Source organism: Diadema antillarum, unplaced genomic scaffold (genome assembly GCF_040938485.1).
Source record: "Diadema antillarum isolate AM-2024a unplaced genomic scaffold, OU_Dant_1.0 scf00000202, whole genome shotgun sequence".
Taxonomy (NCBI): Eukaryota; Metazoa; Echinodermata; class Echinoidea; order Diadematoida; family Diadematidae; genus Diadema; species Diadema antillarum.
In genome coordinates this window covers 872,562-898,948 of record NW_027271091.1, presented here as the reverse complement: position 1 = coordinate 898,948, position 26,387 = coordinate 872,562, and the positions used below count along the sequence as shown (strand labels likewise).

Here is a 26,387-nt window from a genome sequence, read left to right as displayed (position 1 = left end):
GCAGCATCAAGTTTTTAGTAGCCCTGGGCCACTGGACTACAGCTGATGTTGAGCCTTGCATATAGTCAGAAAGCTTGCCTGAAGATTTAATACCTGACATTGCAAAATTTAATGCAAGCAAACCAAAGTAAAAACAATGAAATGCAGGGGTATATGCCATGGCTGGCGGAACCGAGGGGGGGGGGGGCCCTGGGGGCTCGGCCCCCCCCCCCCCCCCCCCCCACTTTTTGTGCACCATACAAAGAAATACATAAGATGTCATCATTTTGGACCCCCCCCCCCTTTTTTTTTTAAACCCGGAAGTACGTAAGTGGCACTAAAAAGAAATAGATAGAGATCTTGAAGTGTGAACGCAGTAAGGTTATGTTTTTGCGCTGAAGACCCTTTTTTTTTTTTTTTTTTTGGCTTGTCAGTGGAAGGAGAAAGATGAGCTGAAGACCTTTTCTTTTTCGCTTGTCAACTGAAGAAACCCGGTAGTGGAAGGGGAGAGATGAGCTGAGGACCTTTTTTGCTTGTCAGCCGAAGAAACCCGGAAGTGGAAGGGGAGAGATAAGCTGAGATCCTTTTTTTTAAGCTCATCAAACCTGGAAGTGGCCCCCCCCCCCCCACTTTTGAAAACGCTCCGCCAGCCCTGTATGCTACGTGATGAAACTGTTAGATACTAGGTCCTCAGAAGAGAAATATAAATCAATTTGTCTACGCAAGTGAACCAATCTAACTTATCATGTATGTAGATACATACATGTAGGTGTTCAGGTTCAACAGGTTAAAAAAAGTGCAAGAACAAATATTTGACCTTTTTTTCTGACCAGGATTTAGGAGGAAAGCTTCATATTACTCATTGCCAAAATGTAATAACATGTCATAACAGGATACGACTGCAATATAATAACAATAATGCAACAATATTGTCATATTATGCCTTGAGGTCATATAATGAAATGTGCTGGTATTCATAGCCCAATAAACATTTTCTCTGACTCACAAGGTCATGGTCTTTTTCCAAAAGAACTGATGTGAGCTGGACTTCCTGTAAATATTTCTTTTCTCATGTGGCACCCGTGGAGAATGTACTGTAAAAGTGGAAATTTTCGCAGTGTTGAAATGTTTTGCGCATTTCTTGCAACCAGAAACTAGCGCAAAAATAAAAGCATGCAAATATTTTTGCTTGCCAAATGTTCCAGTAGTTGCTGTCTCAATTCCGCGGGTTTAAAAACATGCAAAACTGATCTTACCTGGCGGAGTGCGACAAGATTACTCGCACAAAAATATCCACTTTTGCAGTAGTTATTACAATGATGAACTGTTGGGCTCAAATCTATGACAATAGTAATATAAAGGGAACTTAAAGTAAATAAAGGGGAATCTACATTTACAGATATGACTATGAAGTATACTGGGCAATCATGGATGCAGGGAGCAATATAAACATATTTTCCTTATCATTTTATGACAGAGAATACATCCAGGTGTTGTGTTACATTACGGTGCAAGTGTCTGTAGATAAATTGTATTCTTTGAACATACTCATTACAATACCTGAATGGAATGTCTAAATTTGTGCTATATTTCAAAGAATAAATTTGCATTATCCTCTCTTTACACTGCACCTATATGACCTTGAGTTTGTTTCTTACACAGCTTTGTAATCCTGAGTACTGTATTTAAAGTCACAATCATTACACACAATGATTGCTCTTGGCTGATTGGTTACATCTCAAAAGCAGCTGTTGATGTAACCCAAAATATTGTATCGGTGTAAAGAGTTCTATGAAATGAGTTTAACAGAGGAATGCTTCAATTTACACACTTGGATGCGACACATACAAGGTACTGGTGAAAGCTCATAGCACAAGTATTGTACACATATATGAATGTGTCGACGCCATAATGAAAAATTTATAGCACACACATAATTAGACTCATTCTGATCACAAGTAAGAATCATTATAGCGGTACTTTTAACATTCATATTCATGAGTTGTGACTCGCTGTGAGCGGTAATTGCCTTAATTGCTCTGTAATTGCTTTAAATAATTCAGCTATAGCACTAATATTTTTTTTTTCTGTAGCAACTCATCCCCTGCATTATATCACAACCTGTGATCTGAAGTTCCATTGTGTTTATCCGATTATTGCTTTCTCACATACTCACAATGAAAGATTCATATGGAAATGCACTTCAAATGTTGAGATTGACGATGCCATTAGCATTGGGTTACAAAATGACACTATGGATGGCAATATCGAGTACTTATTTTATATCACTCGCTTGCAAAAAAAAGCTTTTAATCTAGACATGGAAAGTATTATGTTATACCTAGGGCTCAACAATGGCAGTGGCTGGTTGCCCTTGGTCACCAAAAATTGATGATGTGCCATCGAACTTTCAAAAAGCATATCTTTTGGTGGCCCGATTGGGCAACTAAGATTAAAAAAAGATTGCTATGCTCCCTTTTATTCAGTGCCACAAAACCTCTTTTTCAGGCCACCAACACATAAAATTTGATGGTTTTATTGGCCCAAATGGGCCACCAGAAAAAAACAAACAAACAACAAAACAAACTAGAAATGTCGCTATGGCGACAGGTATGCCTCCGCCATAATGCATGGTTCTTCCAATAGGTCTATAGTGCAATGTCTTGACAACGTGTGATGACAGTTTCATATAGTTGGCAAAGTACAAAATGAAAGGTTTACCACAAATGTGAATGTTCACTTTCCTTGAACTTGGTTTAAGTGGATGAATGGCTATATTGTCTAAGAGTGCAGGTATTTTGGGATTTGAGGATTTTTACTTGGCTTTTGTCCCTTTTATAAGTTTATGCATTGAGTAATTTTCAAGGTATGGAGAAAAAGTGCAATTTCAGTAATAGATGGTAAGTTTTTAGTATCTTAACCTAGCCTTTGACCCTTGACCTTTGACCCTATGACCCTGAAATTCCCAAGAGAATCACTGTCAGGTAGAACATGCATAAATAAGTTTCATGATGATACCTTGAAATACTTTCGTGATATGGAGGAAGAAGTAAAATTTAGCACTCTCACTTGACCAGAAACTTCCCCAGAGAACCTCCATTTGGTAAAACATGTATACACTTGTATATTAAGTTTCAAGAAAAATCTTGAAGGTATTGCATAAATATGAGGGAAAAGGGAATTTTGAGGAGTTGACCTTGACCTTTGACCCACAACCTGACCCCCAAATTCCCTAGATAATCACTACCAGTCAGTACATGCATATGTACTAAGTTTCATGAAGACAACTTGAACCATTTACAAGATATGGAGAAAAAAGAGAATTTTTTACATTTTCACTTGACCTTTGACCTCATGACCCAAAACTCTCTCTGGAGAATCTTTATTTGGTAGTACATGTATACACTAAGTTTCAAAAAAATACCTTCAGGCATCGCATAGATATGGGGGAAATAGTGAAATTCTGAGCATTTGACCTTGACCTTTGACCTTGAGCATGTGCACTTAAAAGTTGATAGGCACAACTTCACCCACTCATACATATACGTGCCAAGTTTCATTAGGATACCTCAAACGGTTTTGTAGTTACGCTGTCCACAAAATTGATTATGGACGGACGGACGGACAGACGGATGGACAGACAGACGAAAGGACGGACGAACAGACAACACGAAAACATAATGCCTCCAGCGACACTTCTTGGCGGAGGCATAAAAACCTTGGTGTTAGAACCTGTTATGTCTATTTTCCTTTTTAAGTACAGCAGAAATGGATGTGGGTGCAGTGCTGATGGCCACTGCTTTTCAGCAATCACTTTACACAAAACAAGCACTGAGTGATACAGAGAGCATGTACCTGGCAGTATGTAAAGCCACTATACTCTGATGTGAAAACATATATGGGGTAAATATAAGAAAACATACGATCCGTTAAGATAATGATGGATTACAAACTGCAAATTATCAATTACAAGCAGATAATGCCAGAGACTGGCTTTTGACCGAAAATGTCACCGGCATTCACAAAATCACCATTCAGAAGTTTTAAGACACAAAGGGAGGCAACCACTTTCATAAGACCAGGACGATCCTACCACGCGTAGACTTGGTCTCGATGACCTCGCGGTGGGCAGCAGGAGCCTCTTCCAGTGGATACTCGCGGTAGACGACCGGCTTGATCCAACCGCCTTCTACCCCAGCCTTGACTGCAGCAACCTGAGCTTCCCTTTCAGCCTTCAAGACAAAATAACATAATAAATACAAAAGCATCCTTCACCATGCAACACATTTAACAAGAATCATTTAATAAGAGATTGGTATATTATGGGTTACTCTTCTGACAATGCTTTGCTTAAATCTATTTTTCTCTCACCATACACTGCTGAAAATAAAACAAACTATTTTGTCCAAATTGTACCTCTCACTAGTATGAAATACAACCACAAAGAAAATGTAAAATTTCTCTTTTCATGATTTTCACAATTTTTACGATGCAAGGTAAACTTGATGAGCATTTAAGGTACTCCTTGAAATCCAACACCCCATGAGTTATATACATCTACTTGCATTTCTCAAGAAATGTGAGCAAATAATAACTAGATATTTGAAGCCTGAATATCATTGCAATTAATGGGCCCTAGATTTCATTTGACACACTTTCTTCCATTCCACAAGTCTGTACCTGGTGTGCCAAAATGTGATATAATGGTGTAATCTCAACCAAATGCGCCCTCCTTTACTACAAGGGGAGTACTCATGTGCATTGGTTTCTTAGTGCAGATATGTTTTCTAAAGCATCAGGGAAATGTCAGAAATTATTGAAGAGAGGCTAATGTTAGGCTGACCTTCCAGGCCCCATAGTCACAATGATACTATGGCTTTATCACTTTGTGAGGAACTCTCACAGATCACTTAAACAGGATCACAAATTATATGAATTTAAGCTCGCATATCACAAGTGTATATTTCTATTACTATTAGCAAATGCCTTTGATATCAAACTTTCATATACAACAAACTGGAAGAACCTTTGGTGTTTTATCTTTATACTAACCCCTCTAAAAGATTTCATTCATTTACACTTACAGTTTACAATGAAAATGTTCTCTTTATCAGTAAGCTTTTCAATATCATTAGAGATATGATGAATGAATCACTCATCCTTGTTTGATATCAAAATATTGGCAAAATAGCTAGAACTACACTGGACAGTGCTATCTTGCACTCGTGCTAGAAGGTTAATACATATTTGAATTTGATACTTTGGTTGAATGGGAGGGCATCACCCCGACAACTGAGGTTTCCTTAGCCATTGTTGCTCGTGGACTTATCTCGATGTTTCCAAGACTACCAACCACCTACAATGAGCAGAAGAGAGGCAGTGAATAGAAAGATTCCGTCAAAGTGTTTGACATATCAACATATTCACTATAAATGTATAGGAGAACTTTTACCACGACAACAAGCACGGACACTATCTCCATACAGTACGACCACGATTATCAGGCCATCCCTAATGCGGACTTCTCTATCACGCGGACGTGTTTGCACAGTGAAGAAGACAAAAAAAGTGATTTCAAACTCCTACAGAACTCATACGATCTACCTATAATATTCCAAACAGAAACATGTTATGAATTTTACAAGAAAATTTTTCAATTTCTGATAAAATAAACTATAATCTGAAGTAGGTTAGCATTGATTACACAACCGGTAAGGTGTACCTTACCTACCTTGCTACCACTGGGTCGGTAGTTACAAGTACATGCACATGAACAATGTTTCTCCCACATTTGGCCATATCGCGTATTCGGATGAGCGCCAGTCCCAACATGGTTGGATAAGAGAGGTCAGATCCATTATGATGTATTGCCCACACCAGACCACACATGAACATTAATCAGAATAGTGCATTACAATAATTACGTCATTACGTAACTATAGACAGCAGAGGTACATCCCTTTTTATGGTCATGGAAGAGTTGTGATTCTCACTGGAAAGCAGAATTAAGTTTACTTGCCATTCTTTCTTCTCATCCATTCTCTAAAAATGATGTTGCCCTTTCAATTGTGAGATAGACATCACGATAATCAAGATCCATCTATTCTTCTTGGATGGCAATCCATTCTATCAAGCCAAACAGAAATCTCACTCATGCTCACTTTTCCCAAATTCTGCAATCACCGTATTTACCAAAGTTTCTATTTTTCCCTTCATCTGATCTGAAAACTCGGGCTTATCTTACCGCCACTGTGCCTCCTGGGCTCAGCATGTCAAGATCTTTCTGTAGGTTGACGTTAGCAAGCATCTCCACTATCACATCCACCCCTCGTCCGTTGGTGGCAGCCTGGTAGTATGGAAAGCCAATGGAACACATATCAAATAACACATCAAAAGAAGTGTTTATTTGTTTGTTCTATAGTGAACACCTTGGCATTCATAGCAAATTCAATTTGGCCGAGATTGTGATTAAAACTTGTGAGAAGTCTAGACTCCTTTTTCCTAAAAATCACAACTTACCATAATCTTGTCCACATAACCCTCTTCTCTGTGATTAAATGCCTGGTGAGCGCCCTCACGTTTGATCAGCTCCAGTCCCTCTGCTGAGCCAGCCGTGCCAAAGACATGGATACCACGCTGACGACAAAACTGGAGAGCAGCTATTCCAACCTGTATAATACAAAGATAATTGTCAAAGAAATTTTTTTAAAATGCATTCATTCAGATTTATGAATCCCAGAACATTTGTAATGATCTGTCATGTCAGGTCTTGGACATATAACTTCCATTAACTTGGTATCAAAATTGCAAATGCACACTGTTGATAAAACACCTAACTCATCAAGCTCATCAGATAATTGTGTACTACAGGTAATCTCTGGTTTCAGTAATTAGCCAAATTCAACCTGTATAATTAACAATGGAATGGTCTTGCGATAATCACATTCAAGCATCGTCAACATAGTACTTACAGATCCACTGGCACCATGGATCAATACCGTTTGTCCTGGCAATGCATGTGCCCTGTTGAACAAATAGAAATAACAAATACTAGTAGTAGGCAATGTCTAGCTACTTATCTATGCTTCTCAGTTTGTGCTATGTTAAATTATTCTTTTTTTTTTGTCACAGCATCTTGACTCAAGTACTAGTTACATTTAATTCAAATGGCATATCCTGTACAATCAAAAGCTGTATTGAATGATATTCACTGGCATAGAGCTGAGCCATGATGAGCAAGCAGTATATTTCATCTACTCTGATGTAAAAATACTGTAAATGTCAAGTTTTTTTACTTTCATCCATCCTGCAATTCATGTAAAAATGGAAGAGAAAAAGTAAAAGATCAAAACCATTGGGGAATCTACTTTGATAGAGCAACCAATGAATACAGGAAAACATAATTGTATCCATACCATTTTAATGAGGTGAATTAAGCTGTTTCAATTTTCCTTCACTGTATTTGTGACCCGCTACAACAAAATGATCCTAAAGTCGGGTGAGGTCGATTATTTGAAAATTGCATGACAAAAATTTCCTAATCTTTCTGCTTTAAATTGATATATAACACATCTTATGAAAAATAATCGGCTGCGGAGATATCGATGTTTAAAAGAGAGCATGTTGAGACGTATGGGAAATCACTGTTTCGAGAAAGGCGCCCTAAAAGTTTTCCTTGCGACACAATCGCGATCAAGGGACATGCAAGTCAGTTTTCACCTCCGGACAATAGAAGGTAAACCCTAGCAACCCCCGAAATGCTCATTCAAGCACAGCGTCGGCGGTCTCCTCACCGACCAATCAGTGACCAGAATGCCAGGAGAAGCGGCTGGGCATAGCGCACCCCGCCCGCACGCACCAGTCGACTTGGCAGTGTGCGAGCTTCACGCTTCGGTTAGCGGCAAGCAGCAAACTGACCAATGAGATCACTCCGGTCGTTGTTAGGGGCGGAGCCTATCTGTGGCGCTCAATCCAAATTTTCGAACCGGTTTCTGCTTGGTTGAAACGCCAAAAACATGGCCCAGAAAAACGCTATTTTTTGGTCTTTCCTTTCATCATTTTGCTTCAAAATTTTGACAGATGATAGAAGACATGTCAGACTCCAATAATATGTCAAAATCAGAAAATCGTAAGTTTTGACCAATTTTAATGCTCTGACTTCAAACTCGATTTTCACGGCTTCGACCGTGCGCGACTTTAGGACCTTTTTGTTGTAGCGGGTCACATTTAGCTGGTCTCTTTCTTAGTATGCTTTTAAGGTACCAGTTATAACGAGGTAGCATCTCTGTTTTCTCTTTTTATCAGGAAAGTATAATTCATTGGACATGACACAAAAGAGGAATATTAAACAAGTAGTGTGAAATTGAAGTGATATCAAATAGTAATTTTACAATGTCCATAGCATGCTGTGTTACATACCCTAACATGATCGAAAGATTTCTCACATTATATCAAATAACTCATGATAACATTATTTTTGGTGATCTGCTACTACCTGTTCAACTGAATTCACATACAAAAAAAAAAAAAAATTAGCACACTAGAAGAGCACTCTGAGAGCGCAGGCCTCCGCCAAGCAGCTAATTTCCACCCGTACACGCATGCTGAAAATCGCCCAATTTCCCAGTAAAGAAACTTTTTGTTTACGTCATCAGCTTCCACCTGCGCAGCCCCTCACCAAAGCAGAGCCCGCGCAAAGAACATGTATGCAAACCTCAAATACGGGCAGCTTGAACTCCCAAGTTCATTGACCCTATCTGGAAGAAGATAAAAAAGTCCTTCCAAAATCCATAAAAAAAAATCTTGGATCACTACCAAAATTTAATGGAAGATTAAACGAGAACTTACCGTTTGAAGTTTAATATTAATTTTATGAGTAATTGGAGGGTGAGATTACGTCATATATGAGAGATCCCGCTAGTGCGCGCGCCACTCAATATTAGAAGCAAGAATGTGACCACTGATGTAGGAAGATAACGAGAGATTAAGTTACCGTTTGAAATTTGGGGGAGGGTGAGGTGGGACGTAATCTCACCCTCCAATTACTCATAAAATTAATATTAAACTTCAAACGGTAAGTTCTCGTTTAATCTTCCATTTTATATCGTAATTTCGTGAGAGATTACGTCATATATGAGATTTCAAAGCCAGTGGTTACATTCTCGAGGCAACCCCCCCGAAAAGGGGTAGGAAGCATACCTTACAAGAGGTTCCATTGCAAATCTCATTCAGGTTGAATGCTGCAGAGATATTGTGTCTCCAAGAGTTCACAAGTTCAGGCAGTTCAAGACATGTCTGCCCAAATCTTAGGGCTTCACAGTCTATTTTTTGATAATTGTTTCTACAAAGGTTTTCTCAGCAGGACAGGGCTTGTTGTAGTACTTGCGAAAGGTTCTTTCGTTGGCCCAACCGGCTTGCGCAAGTATTTTAGATACTGGGAAATTTCCCTTATTGGCTGCGGAGGTAGACGCTGCCCGAGTAGAGTGCGCCTTGTAGATCTCTGTATCAATACCCGCAGCCTCCAAAACCTCCTTAATCCAGCGAGCGATTGTTTGAGATGATACCCTGTGATACGGTTTCTTGTAGCTAACAAAAAGGTACCGTTCACTAGCTCTGATTCTGCGGGTCCTGCTGATGTATTCCTGCAAGTACCTGACTACACAAAGTCTCCTGTCTGGCGGGTATGCCTGGAGCTTGACACTGTGTGAGTAATTTCCAGGCTTGCTCTGTTTTAGGAGATCATGAAGGTGAAAGGTGACTGCATTATCTCTTAACACCATACCATCCAAGCTTAGATAGTGTAATGATTGAATCCTTTGTGCTGAGATTAATGCAATAATCACACACAATTTAAGCGTCAATTTTTTCAGGTCCAAAATGTGCGCTGGGGACCAAGAACGAAGAAAATTGAAAACAAGGTTAACGTCCCACATTTCCATGTATCTAGGCTTGGGTGGGCGTAGCTGAAAGACTCCCTTCATAAACCTCTGGATAAAGGGATGGTTTCCAACTGTAAACATAGTATCTCGAAGAATCACAAATGAAGATAGAGCACTCCGTGCTAAGTTTATGACACTGTAACCTGCCCCTTTATCGAAGAAAATGTCACTCAGGAATTCCAGGATAGCTTGAACATCCGAGTACAAGTAGTTGCTGCATTTTTTGTCACAAAATGCTTTCCATTTGTTTATGTACACTGCATACTGTTTTTTAGTCCCTTTTCTCCAAGAGGAGGCCATTACAGCAGTTATACGTGCATTCAATCCCGCATCTCTGAAGGGCTTGCACAGAACCTGCAAGCAAGAAGATCAATCTGAGTGTTTAGTGGGTGAGGAGTGTTAGAAACTGGCAATGTTAGTAAGGATTCACTCCTATGAATAACAAGTGGTTCCTCATTCATCATCCTGTTTAGGAGAGGAAACCATGGCTGGCTTGGCCATTTTGGGACTACTAGTATCCCAGTTGCATTATCAGATTTGATTTTTTGAATGCACTTAGCAACTAAGCAGAAAGGAGGAAATGCGTAAAAGTACCACTTTCCCCAATCGAGAGTAAAGGCATCAACAGCCTTGGCATGTGGGTCGGGCAACCATGTGACATAGTTCTCTACCTGCTTGTTAAGTCTGGAGGCAAATAGGTCTATTTCTGGTGTCCCAAAACGTGAAGTTATTTCTTGGAAAACTGTGCGGTCAAGCATCCATTCTGTGCGGTCATTGAAAATTCTAGACATGCGGTCTGCCTCCACATTCAGCTTTCCTGGCAAGTGTGCTGCAGTGACCCAAATTTTACGAGTTTCGCACCACTGCCAAATCTCTCGGGCTGCCCGATCACAGTCAAGGGATTTAATGCCTCCCATGTTGTTAATGTACGCAACAGCAGTACTGTTATCTAGCCGTAACAAAACATGAATGTTTTGTGAATTAGAACAGAAGGACTTGAGTCCCATGCCAGCAGCCAGGGTCTCCAGATAATTAATCTTATTCTCCCTGGCTTTTTGCAGCTCGTCTTCATTCCATCTACCCCCTGTATGGGTGGTATGATCAGATGCCCCCCACCCTTTGCCACTGGCATCCGTGCACAATTCGAGCATAGGTTTAGGGTGTCGTAAGGGTGAGAAAGTAGACTGCACATTGTCTGTCCACCATTGCAGCTCTTGTTTTGCTTCCAAAGATAGGCTCATTTTTCTGTCAAAATGCCCCTTATTCATTTTGAGTGCTTTGATTTTGTCCCTTTCTAAAGCCCTGTAATAGAGCTGTCCATACTGGACTGCGGGAAATGATGCTACCATTTTCCCGATAATTCTAGCCACCTGCCTGATACTGGGGTTTGCCATTTGCATAAGTTCATTGCACAAGGACTGTATTTCCTCTGATTTGTTATCAGGCAGTCGAATTGTCATGGCCCGAGTATTGAGAATGAAACCAAGAAATTGTATTTCTTGAGTGGGGCATAGTACTGATTTTTCTGGGTGTACCAAGAACCCAAGTTGTGCGAGGATGCTAGTGGTTTCAAAAACCGTTTGCAATGTTTGATTCTCACTTTCTCCAATAATGAGTACATCGTCAAGGTATCCAATTACTACATGCCCTTGCTCTCTCAGTAATGTAAATACAGGTTTCAGTAGTTTAGTGAATAACCTTGGCGCCGTGCTCAGGCCATTAGGCAGTACTTTGAATTGCCAAAGTTGATTTTTCCAGGAGAACTTTAAGAACTTCCTGTGTGTTGGGTGCACAGGTACTGTATAGTACGCGTCCCGAAGGTCGACTGAAGCTAAGAAGCTATTTTCTGAAATGAGTTCAATAGCAGTATGGATATTTTCCATCTTAAAATGCTGGTACTGGAGATATTTGTTGAGATCAGACAGGTCTAGGATAACGCGTGTACCCCCGTCTTTTTTAGGCCGTGTAAAAATATTAGACACGAATTCTCCAGTTTCCATCTGGCACGGTTCGATTACTCCCTTGTCATGGAGTTTAGAAATTTCAAGATCAATATCAGCCTCTTCGGCTTTATTACACCGAAAAAGGTAAGGGGGTTTAGTTCTAGATGGTGCACCCATCTCTTTACTGAATTCAAGCCTGTAGCCACTTACAGCATTTAGCACATGTGGGTCTGAAGTAATTTTGCGCCACTTTGGGAGGAATTGCTTCAGTCGACCTCCTACCATAGGTTCTACATTATTATGACATAGCTTTGCATAATCACTAGAATCAGATGTCATGTTTACCTCGTCAGTTGAACTGGAGGTTATCGTGCTCTCTTCATCCCTGAGCCCTGCTTGCTGCCGCAGTGCGGTTGGTGCTGGCTGGGATGTGTGAAGGTGTGGGGAGCCGACGGCTTCCCCCTCCCCTTGGGGCGCTGGCCTAAAAAAGCATGGCTGGTAGCTCCAGTCCACGGTCCTTTTGCACCTGTAGGCCTAGTGACATCACTTGTACTTGCACGAGAAGTAGTCCAGCCCGCGTCGCGGTACTGTTGGGGCAAATTTGAGCTTCCTGATGTAATCTTGCTCCTGCCCTTGCCATATGCACTCCTGCCATAGTCATATGGGCTGAAACGCTGCTTTTTGTATTGTCTGCTATGCTCACTCCTGAGGACACCCTCAGTTGCTTTTTGTTCATCTCTTATGTCTTTCATTTGCCTTCCCAGGTCGTCACCAAAAAGGAATTTGGAGACCGGGGTAGAGGGCTTGCAGAGATGCTGGAATTGATAACCAATGTCTGGTTTCATGAATTCCTTACGCAAGGAATTTAGCTCGAAATTCGCACTGCACAGAAGTGCTAGTGCATCTTGTTGCTGTTCAGTGATATCCTGTGCCGACACTGTATGTATGTAGGCATTGATGCCTCTCGTGAGATTCTTTTGGAGTCTCTGAAATTTGAGGTCTCGTGTCTTTGAAAAGGCAGGTAGCCCATTCCAGATTCTTTGGTTGACTTTCGGCACATCCACCAGCTCACAGTTGCTGGGAATGGGGTATTTAGTGATCGTTTCATCTACCACTTTGGGCTCGAGCTGGTGGGTCAGAAGGTAGGCTGTAGACTTAGCAATTTCTGGGTCAATGGGGGGACCAACTTCCTCAGCCACAGCAAATTTGGCTGCAATGTTTGGCACTTTCTCCACTACAGAAGGGGGAACTTCGCCTTCTTCAATATCAAATTTGTCATCACGACTATCCCCTTGACCTGGTTGGATAATCACAGAGTTTTCATCCATATCTCGGCCCAGAAATGGTGCCGCATATTCATCATCATAATGGCAGTCAGTATCTGCCGAGTCTGAAGGGGAGTATTCAGAACGAGTCCTGATACTCTTTCCATTGCCACCGCCTTCACGGGCTGGTGTCTGCTTTGCCGACTGTGCCTCCACAAATTGAACAACCACAGCTAATTGGCCTTCAAGCTTGCCGAGTCTATCTTCCAAAGTTGAAACTTTAGAGGCCAGTTTGGCAGGTGGTTTCACTGTTTTGTTTGCACCGGTACTACCGCTAGGGTTAGCACTGCTTGTTGTAGTAGTACTATTACTAGTACCTGCCTTGCCGGCTCTAGTAGGCGTTTTACCTTTGGCTGTCGCAGTTTTCTGCTTGCACTCTTGTGCGTGCTGGTCTCCGCGACCCCCGCCGGTGGCTGCCGGGGACGCGACTGCTGTCAGCAGCGGTGGTGCGGCTGCGCCGCCCACGTTTGGAACGTTGGTCGAAGACATAAATTCCGTTGCTGTTCAGCTGAAGAATGATCGTTAAAACCAGAAAAAACCTGGCAAAACCTCCCGTAGAGGTAACTTTCGCTATTACGTCGATCCAACTCGAACGAAAACTTGAATATTCAAGTGCAATTCCGGCGAATTTTCCGAGCACAGAAATTCGCGTGTTAGCAAGATGGCGGCGACTAACGAATTGAGTGGCGCGCGCACTAGCGGGATCTCTCATATATGACGTAATCTCTCACGAAATTACGATATAAAATCATCTGTTCCTTGTGCCATTATCAACTTTTCCTGCAAGTTTCATCCAAATCCAGCCACAACTTTTTTTAGTTATTTTGCACACGGACAAAAAAAAAATAAACAAACAAACAAACCAATGCCGATGAAAACATAATCTCCTTCCTTGGCAGAGGTGATAAAACCTTCTTTCCGCAGGGTTACAGACTCCATCAAAACTTAGCACGTAACATTTTCATCTACCTTTGGAAGAGAGCTCTGTAGGCCGTGAAGTAGGGAACAGCCAGTGTGGCCCCCTGCTTGAAGTCCAGATTGGAGTGAAGGTCAAACACTTTGCTCTCCTCAGCCAGGGTGAATTCTCCATAAGTGCCAGCCAATGGAGTGTACACAAAGACCCTATCTCCTGGCTGGTATGACAGGAAGAGAAATACAGTGCACTCTCGTTATAACAAAATGCTCGGGACCGGCAGTTTTCTTTCGTTATAACCGAACAACACGATATATAACGAAAACAAGGAAACCACATACATATATATATCATATTCTGTTTGCTGAATACTCATCATACACTGGAAAGCTATGTGAAATGTGACGGGATAAACATTACAATAATAAACGCAAGTTCCCCTCAGAAACTGTGCATGACACAAGGAGCGAACACACAGCGGTGTGAAGCGTTCACCCATGCAGATATGCTTGTTCCGCTATGTATTTTCGAAAGCAATTCGCATTTCGTTATAACGGAGCACATTTCTTTTGTTTTTCTTTGTCTGTGGCGCTCGGAAATGACTTCGTTATAATGGAAATTTCGCTATAACCGTGTTCGTTATAAGCGAATTTTGTACCGTAGACTTTAATGGTGATAATTTTGGGACCAGAAGATTTACTTCGTTCTAACGAAATTTCGTTATAACTGTGTTCGTTGTAACGGGAGTGCACTGTACATTGGTCGCAGCTAACACACGTAGAATACTCACGACAATAATAAGGGCACATAATTTGAAACCCCGAAAATAAGCATGTAAACAGTTTCAAAGAAATACTTCATCTTGCTGTAATAAGTGCCTGTCAAACAGTGAAATAACCTACCAACAATGAAACTGCAATTCATCTCTCCAGAAAAGCAAGGACTCCTTGGAAGACTGTTGTATTGTGTCTTAAAATTCCGTCCCCATGCCATCTCACAACACACTTTGAAACGTTAATGATAATGATTTACATAATTAACTGACATACAGATATCTGTTAACGTGCACTCACTTTGGCAGAGAGGAACCATGCCAAACTATATTGAAAGCATGCGGAGGAGGACGGGCTGATTTTGGCACAACACACATTTCCCATAAACACTTGCCCAAGTATACTCAGGATTCGTCTTCAACGGGTTAATCCTAGCAAGGAGCTATCTCCTTGATCCTAGTGATGCCACTCTCAGTAAACAATAATTTCTACATAGTTGGTGTCAAATATCAAATCTGCTGTATAATTCTATTATAAATTTGGATTGAACGTCAATGTGTGCACACAATATAAGACTAGATAACTATGATATGCCCTCACCTTGAACTTTTGCACTTTTGGACCAACCTTCTCCACAATCCCTGCAGCGTCTACCCCCGGAGTGTAGGGAAGCTGGGGGAGTACCGCCATGTTGCCGCTCCTGATGTACGTATCCACTGGGTTCACACCAGCTGCTCTAACCCTTACCAGCACCTGGTACAAACATGAGAAGTTGTTTCACAGAACTCTGCTGCATCAAAGTGGTATTTTAGTTCCTATGATTATTTGGTCAGCTGTATATTCACAGCTATTGCTAATAAAAATCATATGCATTATGCAAATAGAACTGCAGTTATGACAGCAACAGCAGTAATAATATCAATATCAAATCATAATAATGACCAAGATAATGATAATGATAATGATACTACTACTACTCCTATTCAATAATAATAATACTAATACTACTACTACTACTACTACTACTAATTATAATAATAGAAATAATAATCATGATAATAATAATAACAATAATAATAATAATAATAATAATATCTTAACAACAACAACAATAGTAATTTTTAATGATAACGATTAAAATAGTAACAACAGGTACAGGTGACTAGCATTATATAATGGAGTTTTTATGGCTGGCAGTTTTTTCTTGTGATACATGTATTGGAATATTTGCCATAGCCCAACAATAGAAAATACAAAGATATATAGACAATAATTTTGGGACCTGCATTATAACTTCGTTGCAACAGCAGTCCACTGTACAACAATATTCCCACATCAAGAACTTCAAAGCTGGCATTTATCATAGCAACTTTGCATTTATTCCAGTGTGAGGGTCATGTACTTTTGCTTTATGTACATAGGGATGAAGATCTATGGTTAAGCATACAGATTTAAATAAAATCATGGAAACATAATAAAGGCAGATGGATCATGAAGGTAAATTGATTGAAAGAGATGATGATCGAGTTAGTGATTGATTAATATTAGCAAATACTGGGACCTTCAGGGTCAATAACCCACCATCTATTTCTACAACTGTGGCCACAAAGCATTCTTCCGCCTTTAATTCCTTGAAAATCTGTCTAAACTTCAATGCCAATCACTACTGAACATATGACATGCAAGAATTATGTTCAGCAATGTTCATTGTCTATAAATTCCTGCAGAATAGTCAGAATAGCTGAAATTTCAGAATAGTACCTGGGTTTCTGCTGGTTCTGGTACTGGCAGGCCATTCTCCACCTTCATAACCTCCGGTGCACCATACTCACTTACCCGCACTGCTCTCATGATGTTAATCACAATTCACAACCTTCCAATCTGAATCGGTCAACTACAAACAACCTGGGGGAAAAAAAAAGAGAAGATTAAACTGAAAACAAAATTATCCAAATTAGGGAGATAATTTCATTTATTTTTTTGTATTTCTTTTCTGGATGTGTAATGAGAAACAACTATAAAATGATACTTCGCAAAATATATCAAATTGTAGGATAGTAGAATCTAGTCTATTGTACATCACCATTGCAACTTTATTATAGGGATAGAGTCTGTACTATAACAATAGAAATCCCCTTAAAAAAAAAAAAGACAGACAGACAGACAGACAGAGAGAAAGAGAGAAGCAACCTTATCCTAGACAGAAAGATCCGTCTGTCCGGAGGAGTCTTTTATGTTTTTGATGTTATCGCTCTCCTCCAGAGACCCATAGCATAGGAGGGAATCTGTGAAGTCAGACGCAGTCTCTGCGGAACATATCCCCGACGACCAGATACAGACCGATCTTTCGGTCGACCTCATCCACCATCAATCCACCCCTAGCCCGACCAGACGCTGTAAGTACGCTGTATGACTACTACTACTACTACACCTAGCCGCAGCAGCAGAGAAGTCACTCGGCTTGGAAGGCATGCAATCTTTTGTCACGAGTGGGACTAAGGAACTCAGGTTACAAACACTGGAACTTCTTCGTTGAATAATTCTGAAAAAATAACAGGACACGCGAAAAAAAAAAGAGGGGAAAAGGCAATCTCCACGAACATAGTACAAAGCATTACATAGAACTGTAACCGACTTATAGAAGATGGTGGGAAATATGAAAACATATTAGCGGTACACCCTACATGCTACTCACCGCTAACCCGAAAGTCCGCGACACAGCGATGGAGGGTGTTTATTTCACTGTTTGTATCACCGTACCGTGGTTTGTATGCTCGTGTGTCGGCTGCTAGCTGGTGTGCAGACGGTGTAACACAAGCGACAGTGCATAGTGACACCAGGAGCGGATCCAGGAATTCCGTAAAGAGGGGGCGCGTTTACAAAATTAAAGGGGGGGGGGGGGGTGCACGCACCCCTCCCCCATTTTTTCTTTTCATTTCTTTTGTTTCAACAAAAATAAAGGGGGGGGGGGGGCGTGCGCCGGTTGCGGTCCTCCCTGGATCCGCCCCTGGACACGTACCGTGGTACACTAGAGTACACCATGCAGGGTCCTGAGAAGACACGGCACAAAGAAGACAAGCAATACCAACAATTGCATTCAAGTAGTTAGCCACGTTTATGTAACAAGTATGAAATTATCGAATTTTTCCTTTTTTCTTCCATGATTTTATTTCATTTTTTCTTCTGTTTTGAGTAGGCCTATCCTGCGGTAAATACAGAGTCCAAAGCAGCATATTGCAGACAATACGGAGAGTTGCTAGACCCGACCTTAATGCCTTTATCAACGAATGGAAACGTATATAGAGATAGGTTCAGACAATCTCAGCCGGTAGAGATGAAACCGTTCTAATTGGTGCTTTTGACATCTGCCTTGTCTGCTGGTGGTAGGACCTTGTCTGTTCTCCTCTCCTCCCCTCCCCTGCATTAAAATTCCTAGTCAAATAAATCCTTTCATAAGTAGAATGAATCTTATGCAAATGCGTACAAGATCTCGGTGCTTGCTGCTATGTGAGGCAAGGCACGTCGACTATATGACATTGGTTTGAGCATGGACCTAATACACAAGGACATTCATCGTATCGTTAATTAATTCATGCACCTGTACGTCTCAAAAGCGCCACAAAGACATTTTAATTAGCATGCTTCACTGCTTTCATCTCATGATCGTCACCGCTGGCATGCCGGGAGAAGAACAAGACGGAGATTCGAGAAATCTGAAACTACATGCGCAGAAGAAAATAACTCACAAAAAATCACGCAAATTGAATTCGCAGTTGTGGTGTATATAGTTAGTAAATCATACCTGATCAAACAACTTCGCTTGGGAGAAGCAGGCAGTTCAAAAAAAAGCTAACATTTTGGCAGAATGATTATCATTTGTGATCTCAATATTTCACTTTTCCGCAGCTTATTCCAGAGCAAAAAGGGACGGTAATGGTTGAGAACAGGTTTATCTTGCCATTAGGCAAGGTCTTATGCGTGTGCAAAAATGTGCGAATCAGCAATTACCCATCTTTTGACACAAAATTTGTCATGATCTCAGGTTTGCTGCTCCTCATCATCTGTATTTATTCAAAGACATTTCCGTCTGGAAAAGGCACATCAGCGAAGCAAGGCTGAAATGAGGGAAACGATCCTTTTGTTAGTGACGATATATACATGATCACACAATCGTTATTGTCCAGACACCTGAATGTACTCATTAAGATGCACATAATCATGTGTCGGCGACGATCATTACATCAAAGAAAGACTGCGGTGAGGGTGAACAGTCCATGACGGGATTGTATATTAGGTCCATGGTTTGAGACTGAGACTGTCTGACATTGGTTTCTTTGATTTTGTTTCATATCTGTTTGTATTTTCATTAACTCATTGTCCTTCTCTTGTGTATTTTCTGAGGGTCCCATACCGTACAAACTTTGCTTTTTAGTGGGACCGTCTATTTTCATTCCCATCCTTGTACTATGCATATTATGTAGGGCCTGCATACCTTTAAAATTCAATTATGTTGTTACTCATGATCACAATCCCCATGTATTTTGTTAATTTACGTTTTTGAAATAATTACAAATATGTTCTGTTAATGCATTGTATAATTTTCCCTGTTTATTTAATGGAAATGAAAAATAAAGTTGAATTGAATTGCATTGACTAAGAAGGAAAGCAGCCGGCACAATGAAAAAACTGAAACAAAAGAAAACGATATCCTCCCCGGGGTCGGCTTGTCAGAGGAAGCTCTCCTACTTCGCAACACATTTTTTTCCTTTCCACAACTTAAAGGTAAACTCCTAGCTATGTTACTGTTCTACTTAGCATAATTAAAAAAAGGAACCAATTCACGTGAGACATTAAACGCAGTATGGAACTTCAACGGAGGACGTGGAATATAGTATTGTTTCCCCTAACTGTCCAAACTAATGTAATGTACACGGTACACATTTTATCCTCTTTTCTAAGGTAAAAAGAAGAATATATATCGAAGACTTCTTCCCACGCAGCAGAGTATCGAGGTCATGACATCACCTCCTCTTCCAATTTGCCTTCTTTGTTCCATTTTACTTTTTAAACAAAGGTTGTTCTCGACAGCCCGAAAGTTTGTCCCGGCTTGTCCGACATAGCAACAAAAAATATATGCAGATTGGATTCCAGCAGTTGAATTTCATTTAAGAATAGCCGGTTAGTGGAACTGAGCTCGTTTGTATGGAATGAAACAATCATAAATTTGAAGACATTAGGAAAACAGTCAGAAGGCGTTTTCACATCAACCCGATAAGAATCCAAGCTCGAGATATTTTTCGCGATCGCAAATTAGCGCGGTGTTTCATTTCCTATTCACATCAGCCCGAACAATATCAAATAGCGCGCTAGTTCGCATTAATCATCCTGTTATTTCGGAAATTTCCCGAGTTGGACTCGATAAATTTTCTCGATCAATTAGCGCGCTATTGTATTATAGCGCGCTATTTCGTGATCGGGTTAATTTCTCAAGTCAGTAAATAGCGCGCTATTTCGAAACATCGGGCTGATGTGAAAACGCCTAATTTTGCAGGCATCCATTTCATTGTTTTCCATTGAATGCAATAACAGCCATTTCCTTTCATATTGCGAAATACCATTCTTGCTGTCAGGTGGATGTGCTGGCAAGCACCATTTAGATATAAGGATCACATGAATAATCATCGCATCACAGAATGATGCTTATCTCAGTGAATTTACAAACCAAAAATGCCTGTTGGTACATGACCTTTTATGCTCATGCGCAAAGTGGAATTACGAACTGGTCTATTGATTTTAACAATTTTAAGTTGTATTTTGGAAGAAATATCAAAATACTGTATGGATTATGGAAGATGGTGGTAATATGGCAAGGAACAAATCCTTCCAGCTTTTCTTCAAATATTCTTGTTACTAATCCCTACTGACCGAAAAAAGGAAAACTTGAATCTCACAAAAATTAAACATTTAACCCTCTTGTATACCTGCATATTTTGTGCATAAATAGGTTTGTTTGCCACAAGTCTAGCACTTAATGTTAAATCTTTCCGATTAAATTATGGGCAATTGCATGTTTATGTGTGTCTAGCAGCATTTCGCACTTAGAGAAGTACAATTCTTAACGGGTTTATGCTCTCATGTCCTGTTTTCTTCACTAATTGTCTTGACAGTCACGCGCATATAAAACTGCTATGGTGTCGAACATGACATAAAAAGCAATAGTTTTATCTTCATCTTTCTATATAAAACTTCCCTGGATATCATCTGTAGTATCCGTCCTCCCCCTCCTGTTCAGAGAAAATAAGAAGGAAAAGAAGCAAGAGATACAACTTTAGGAAATTTGGACTTCAGAAACGCTTTTGATGCTCGCTTGCTGTTAGCTGTCAGCACGCGCCGTTGCCTCAACACTAAGAGGTTAAAGAGAAGGAATGGAGTCTTTTCACAATTTGTGCATATTTATGCGTATAGGTTCTTTCAATTAGCAGTACAATATTAGCTGGTATCTCACTGAGCGGCAAACGTTTGCGAACGTAGCGAATTTGAGATTCGCCAACTTTTGTAACAATGTTTACGAAAAATCAAGGTTCGCTTCTTCCATTAGCGACAGTTAGCGACTTTTAGCGATGTTTAGCGACAATAATTAGCAACACTTGAGCGAGTGTTTGCGAAAGTGTTTGCGAAACACAGGTGGCGACTATTAGCGACTGTTAGCAAATGTTAGCGACAGTTTTGCAAATATTAGCAACTGTTTGCAAATCCCTTGCGACAATTTGCGAATGTTTTAGGACCTGCAAAAGTACCAGGCGATTATGTATAGACAGGCCCATAATACGAACGTACAACCTTCCACTGCATTCAGATCTCTTGTGACCACCGTTCAAGATAGATTTCCAGGATATGGAAGTGAATTTCTGCCAGAAAGAGGCTCAAGGTGCTGCTATCCTTGAAGAGCTGCTTTGCCTAGCTGCTACTACAGCTATCGTAGAAAGAAGTTGAAGGAAACAAGAAAGGAAGAAGAAAAGGAAGACTGTTTGGATCAGAGAGTGGTTGTTGCAGAGGACAGACTTTGGTCAATATGAAAAGCTTTTGCATCAATTACATGATGAAGATGGCAAGAGCTTCAAGAACTTTCTTAGAGTAGAACCTTGCCAGTTTCAGGAGCTTCGATATAGAACCATATGGTTACTTGTTCGCTAGCAATGACGAATCAAATAAAAATGTTAGCGACACCGTATTACGACCGTTTGCGAATTCATACGAGTGCTTTGCGAATGTTTGCAACTGTCAGCGAAAATACAAGTTCGCAGAGAAATTTTGAACATGTTCAAAATTTCTTTACAAGAAAGCTGCTTGCGAAAAATAAAAACCGTTTGCGAACTTTCTTGCAACTGTTAACGAACCTTTTGCAACCCTTCAGGAACCCTGGTGAAATCCCAAATTCGCTACGTTCGCAAACATTCGCCGCTCAGTGAGATATCCCCCTTAGGATTCCTCTGGCTCCATGCTCCAAGCCGCTCTTCCATTGAGTTTGGGTATGGAGACCAAAGAAGAGGTTACTTTGTGATAATGTGGTGCCTAACAAGTCCTCCCATCCCCCCCCCCCCCAAACTTGTTAGTCCTACTGATACATCAGGACAGAAAAAAAGGGGGAAATGTTAGAATGTCATAGAAAGTTAACATTTAACCATCTTACGCACATACTTTGTGCATATTCGCCGATTTTAGCACTTAAATACTAAGTCTTTCAGTTTTGAGTTTCAGTTCAGATTGCTTTTATTTTTGCATTTTCCATGAATATCAATCATAGTTGGTACATATTCAGTGTATTTTGTACAAAAGTGTACATAAAATGATTCAAGGTATAATAGTCATGATAATCTTTAAAAATGTTTGAACAATTAATGTAGTGCCTGATATCAAAGAAGTCAGCAGCACACTTATTTATTTCCAGATATAGAAGAAAAAATCGCAGGAGTCTGTCATCTTAAGCAGGTGCTTGGTAATGATGGCAGCCTCAGAAAAGAAAAACATAGACAAAAAGAAACATACACAGAGATGGACAATTTGCCATTGAAACTTGATTTGTACTAACTTAAAGGGTGTGTACAGTTCTGGTCGAGGTGAGGATTTAGCTTTTAACGTTTTGCGAGATATTCAGAAACCACTCTATGAGATGTCAGAGAGCATGCAATTATAAGGGGTATCAAAAGTTTATTTGATGAAAATCGGTTTTGAAATGGCTGAGATATCCAAAAACAAGGTGAAATAAAGAGATCCTAATAAAAGGCGTGGCCTGTAGTCTTCTATTATTATCACTTTTTTGGATATCTCAGTCATTTTCATCGAATAAACGTTGAATCTTCCTTAAAATTGCGTGCTCTTTCATATTTCATAAGAGGTTTCTCATTATCTCACTTAGGAATGTAAAAAACGTGAATCCCCACCTCAACCAGTAGGCCTACTGTACAGTCCCTTTAATGAATTTAGCAATTGGCGAGTGGGGAAGGGGGGGGGGGGGAACAAGCAACGTAAGAGGTGTTAGTATGCAGAGCGGTGAATTACGTGAATTAGGGTGCAATTTAATGTGCTTATATTAAAATTGGAGATAATGAGAATATTTTGCACGAGTGCCATGTGCAACTGCGTTTTGTATACCCTTGTGTGAGTGATCGTGTGTACTCGTACCGTTGAATGTATGTAATTATAACTGTGTGTGTGGTTTTTTTTTTGTTTGTTTCTTTGTTGTTGTTTTTTTTTTGCTTTGCTTGCTTGTATATGTCAAGACTGGTATGTGTGTATGTATGTGTTTGTGGGTTAGTATTTTATGTATAGTTCATTGTTTTCAAAGGGCGTTGTTGGTTTGTTATGAAATAAGCGATTAGTATCTTTAGATATCAGTGGATAATATTAATGAGTAATTTGAAAGGTAACTATCTAACCAAGATTTGAGAAAACCTGTTGTAATATTATCACCATAAATGGTATTTTGAAATAAGACATTTCAAAAATACTTTGAAGGAATTAAGGGGGGGGGGGGGACATTGTTTTGAATACAAGGTGAAGCGTTCCAAACGTCTGGTCCGTGGTACCCGATTGATCTTTGAGCCAAAATAAGTGTAGGATTATTCAAGTGATAATCATTATTTGAATGTAGGTTATAGGCCTACATATCATGAAATAGGGAGTTGCAGACATCATCTGTAGAGTATCATGCCTCTAAGAAGGCGATACCTGTATAATATTCTATGAACACACTGTAGGCATCGTTATAACCGCTATGGCGTTTTCATATTGGCAAGAGACGTACACTTTCAGAATAATTGTAGACTACTTTCTAGCTGACTCTGCCAGTGTTTATATACCAGCCGTTTCAAATTGATGTTTATCAAATAAACTTTGAATTGTAAGCTCTTCAATATTTCATAAATGGTTTGCAATTAACTCACAAAAAGCTAAAATATGAATCCCCCATCTCAACCAAACTATACTGTCCCTTTAAAGATGCAGTTTCATAAAAAATATCTGCAAATATAACTACATTTTCATTTTTTAAAACGTTTTTGTAGAGAACTTTTATACTAAATGGTGGCTAAAAGAGAATCCTTCACTTTTGAAAAGTTCTTTGATTTCTACAACATATAACATACAGCAGTAAAAAAAGAAATAATTCCAACAGTCGTATGCGTGTATGGATATCTTTGGTTTATTTCTTATTCAGCTCCATGATTCTTGTCAAGATACTTACAGGTTTAGAAGTATATATATCCATGTTTAATACACAATGATACAGATTTTCAGGGATGCTTTACAAGATCCTTCTATGAGGGGAAATTAAGGCAGTTCATATTCATCACAGGGTACGCTCTGTACCATGCCGACGATTTGTAAGTGTTAAATGCAGCATGTATATACTTCTCCCAATATCAAATACACAACCCAATAGATACTTTAAACATTTAACTACTGCACTTCACATGCAACATTTTTCACTTTTGCAAGGCACTCAAAACAAAACAAAACAAAACAAAACAATGATTTCATCATCAGAGACTCCAACTCTCCTGCTTTCGACGGGAGATCTCCCGCCGAAAGCCCATTTTGCAAAATCTCCCGTTCTCTCGCTTGCGATTTAATTTCTCCCGCCCTGGCTCTGTGTCTCCCGCTGGAAATGATTTCTTGCTTAGTGTACTTAGTGTATGTTGAAACTAGAAATGTCGCTACGGCGACTGGTGTATGCCTCCGCAATAATGCATGGTTCTCCTAATAGGTCTATAGTACAATGTCTTGACAATGTGTGATGACAGTTTCACACAATTGGCAAAATATTAAAATGACAGGTTTGCCACAAATGTGCTGAATGTTCACTTTCCTAGAACTAGGTTCAATTGGATGAATGATTAAAACGTCAGAGTGCAGGTATTTGGGGGAACTGATGATTTTTACTTGACTTTTGACCTTTTTATAAGTTTATGCATTGAGTAATTTTCAAGGTATTGAGAAAAAGTATAATTTCAGTATCAAATGGTAAAATAGTACTATCTAAACCTGGCCTTTGACCTTTGACCTCACAGTTCCAAAGAGAATCACTGTTAGGTAGAACATGCATAAATATGTAAGTTTCATGATAATACCTTGAGTTACTTTTGAGATATGGAGGAAGAAGTGCAATTTAGCACTTTCACTTGACCTTTGACTTTTTGGCAAGAAACTTCCCACAGAATATATATTGGGTTATACATGCATACATCAAGTTTAAAAAAAAAAATCCTTCAGGCATTGCATAAATATAAGGAAAGTAGTGATATTTTGAGGAGCTGACCTTGACCTTTGACCCTCCTGACCTTTGACCCATGACCCCCAACTTCCCTAGATAATCACTGCCCATCGGTACATGCATATATACTAAGTTCCATGAAGATACCTTGAACCATTTGCGAGATATGGAGAAAAACATGAAACTTCAACCTTTTTTCACAAAATAACCTGTGACCTTTGACCCCGTGACCCTAAAATCTAAACAAAGTATTATCCCCCAGGTTATACCCTCATACCAAGTTTGATGTAAAACCACCACACGGTTCTTGAGATATCGACAAAAACAAAACGGGATGGACGTACGTACGGACGGACGGACGGACGGACGGACGGACGACCCAAAAACATAATGCCTCCGGCCACTTCATTGGCGGAGGCATAAAAAAAGCCTTAGATAGCACGAGAGAGCATCTAGAACCCTAGAGCCCTAGAACCCTAGAGCTAGAGCTTCCAGGGCCCTTATGGGCCCTGGACCCCAGCCGCAAGGAACTTCGTGCTTTGCCCACATCAAGTTGAGTCTCCCGTTTGCTAGGGGTTTCAGGCGGGAGAATCTCCTGATCAGAAGGTGCTTGGGGTTGGAGTCTCTGCATCATCAATTTGTGAGTACAGCATTATGATTGAGGGACATACATAGTACCCGTAATTGCTACTATCCATGCCCCCTGAGATTAACAGCCTCTTATAGTGTAGTGAAAAGTTGAGGT

At 40.1% G+C, this 26,387-nt stretch overlaps 1 protein-coding gene across 1 annotated transcript; it reads right to left on the bottom strand.

The window, feature by feature from the left end:
* Nucleotides 1-3,552: 3,552 nt before the first annotated feature.
* On the bottom strand, nucleotides 3,553-16,728 carry LOC139723905 (quinone oxidoreductase-like; the record flags this gene model as incomplete). Its single annotated transcript, XM_071635109.1, has 8 exons — nucleotides 3,553-4,211; nucleotides 5,240-5,335; nucleotides 6,224-6,325; nucleotides 6,499-6,648; nucleotides 6,951-7,002; nucleotides 14,155-14,318; nucleotides 15,472-15,624; nucleotides 16,633-16,728. Coding segments are annotated over 8 exons (975 nt in total), but the record flags the coding sequence as incomplete, so codon positions are not given.
* Nucleotides 16,729-26,387: the final 9,659 nt, after the last annotated feature.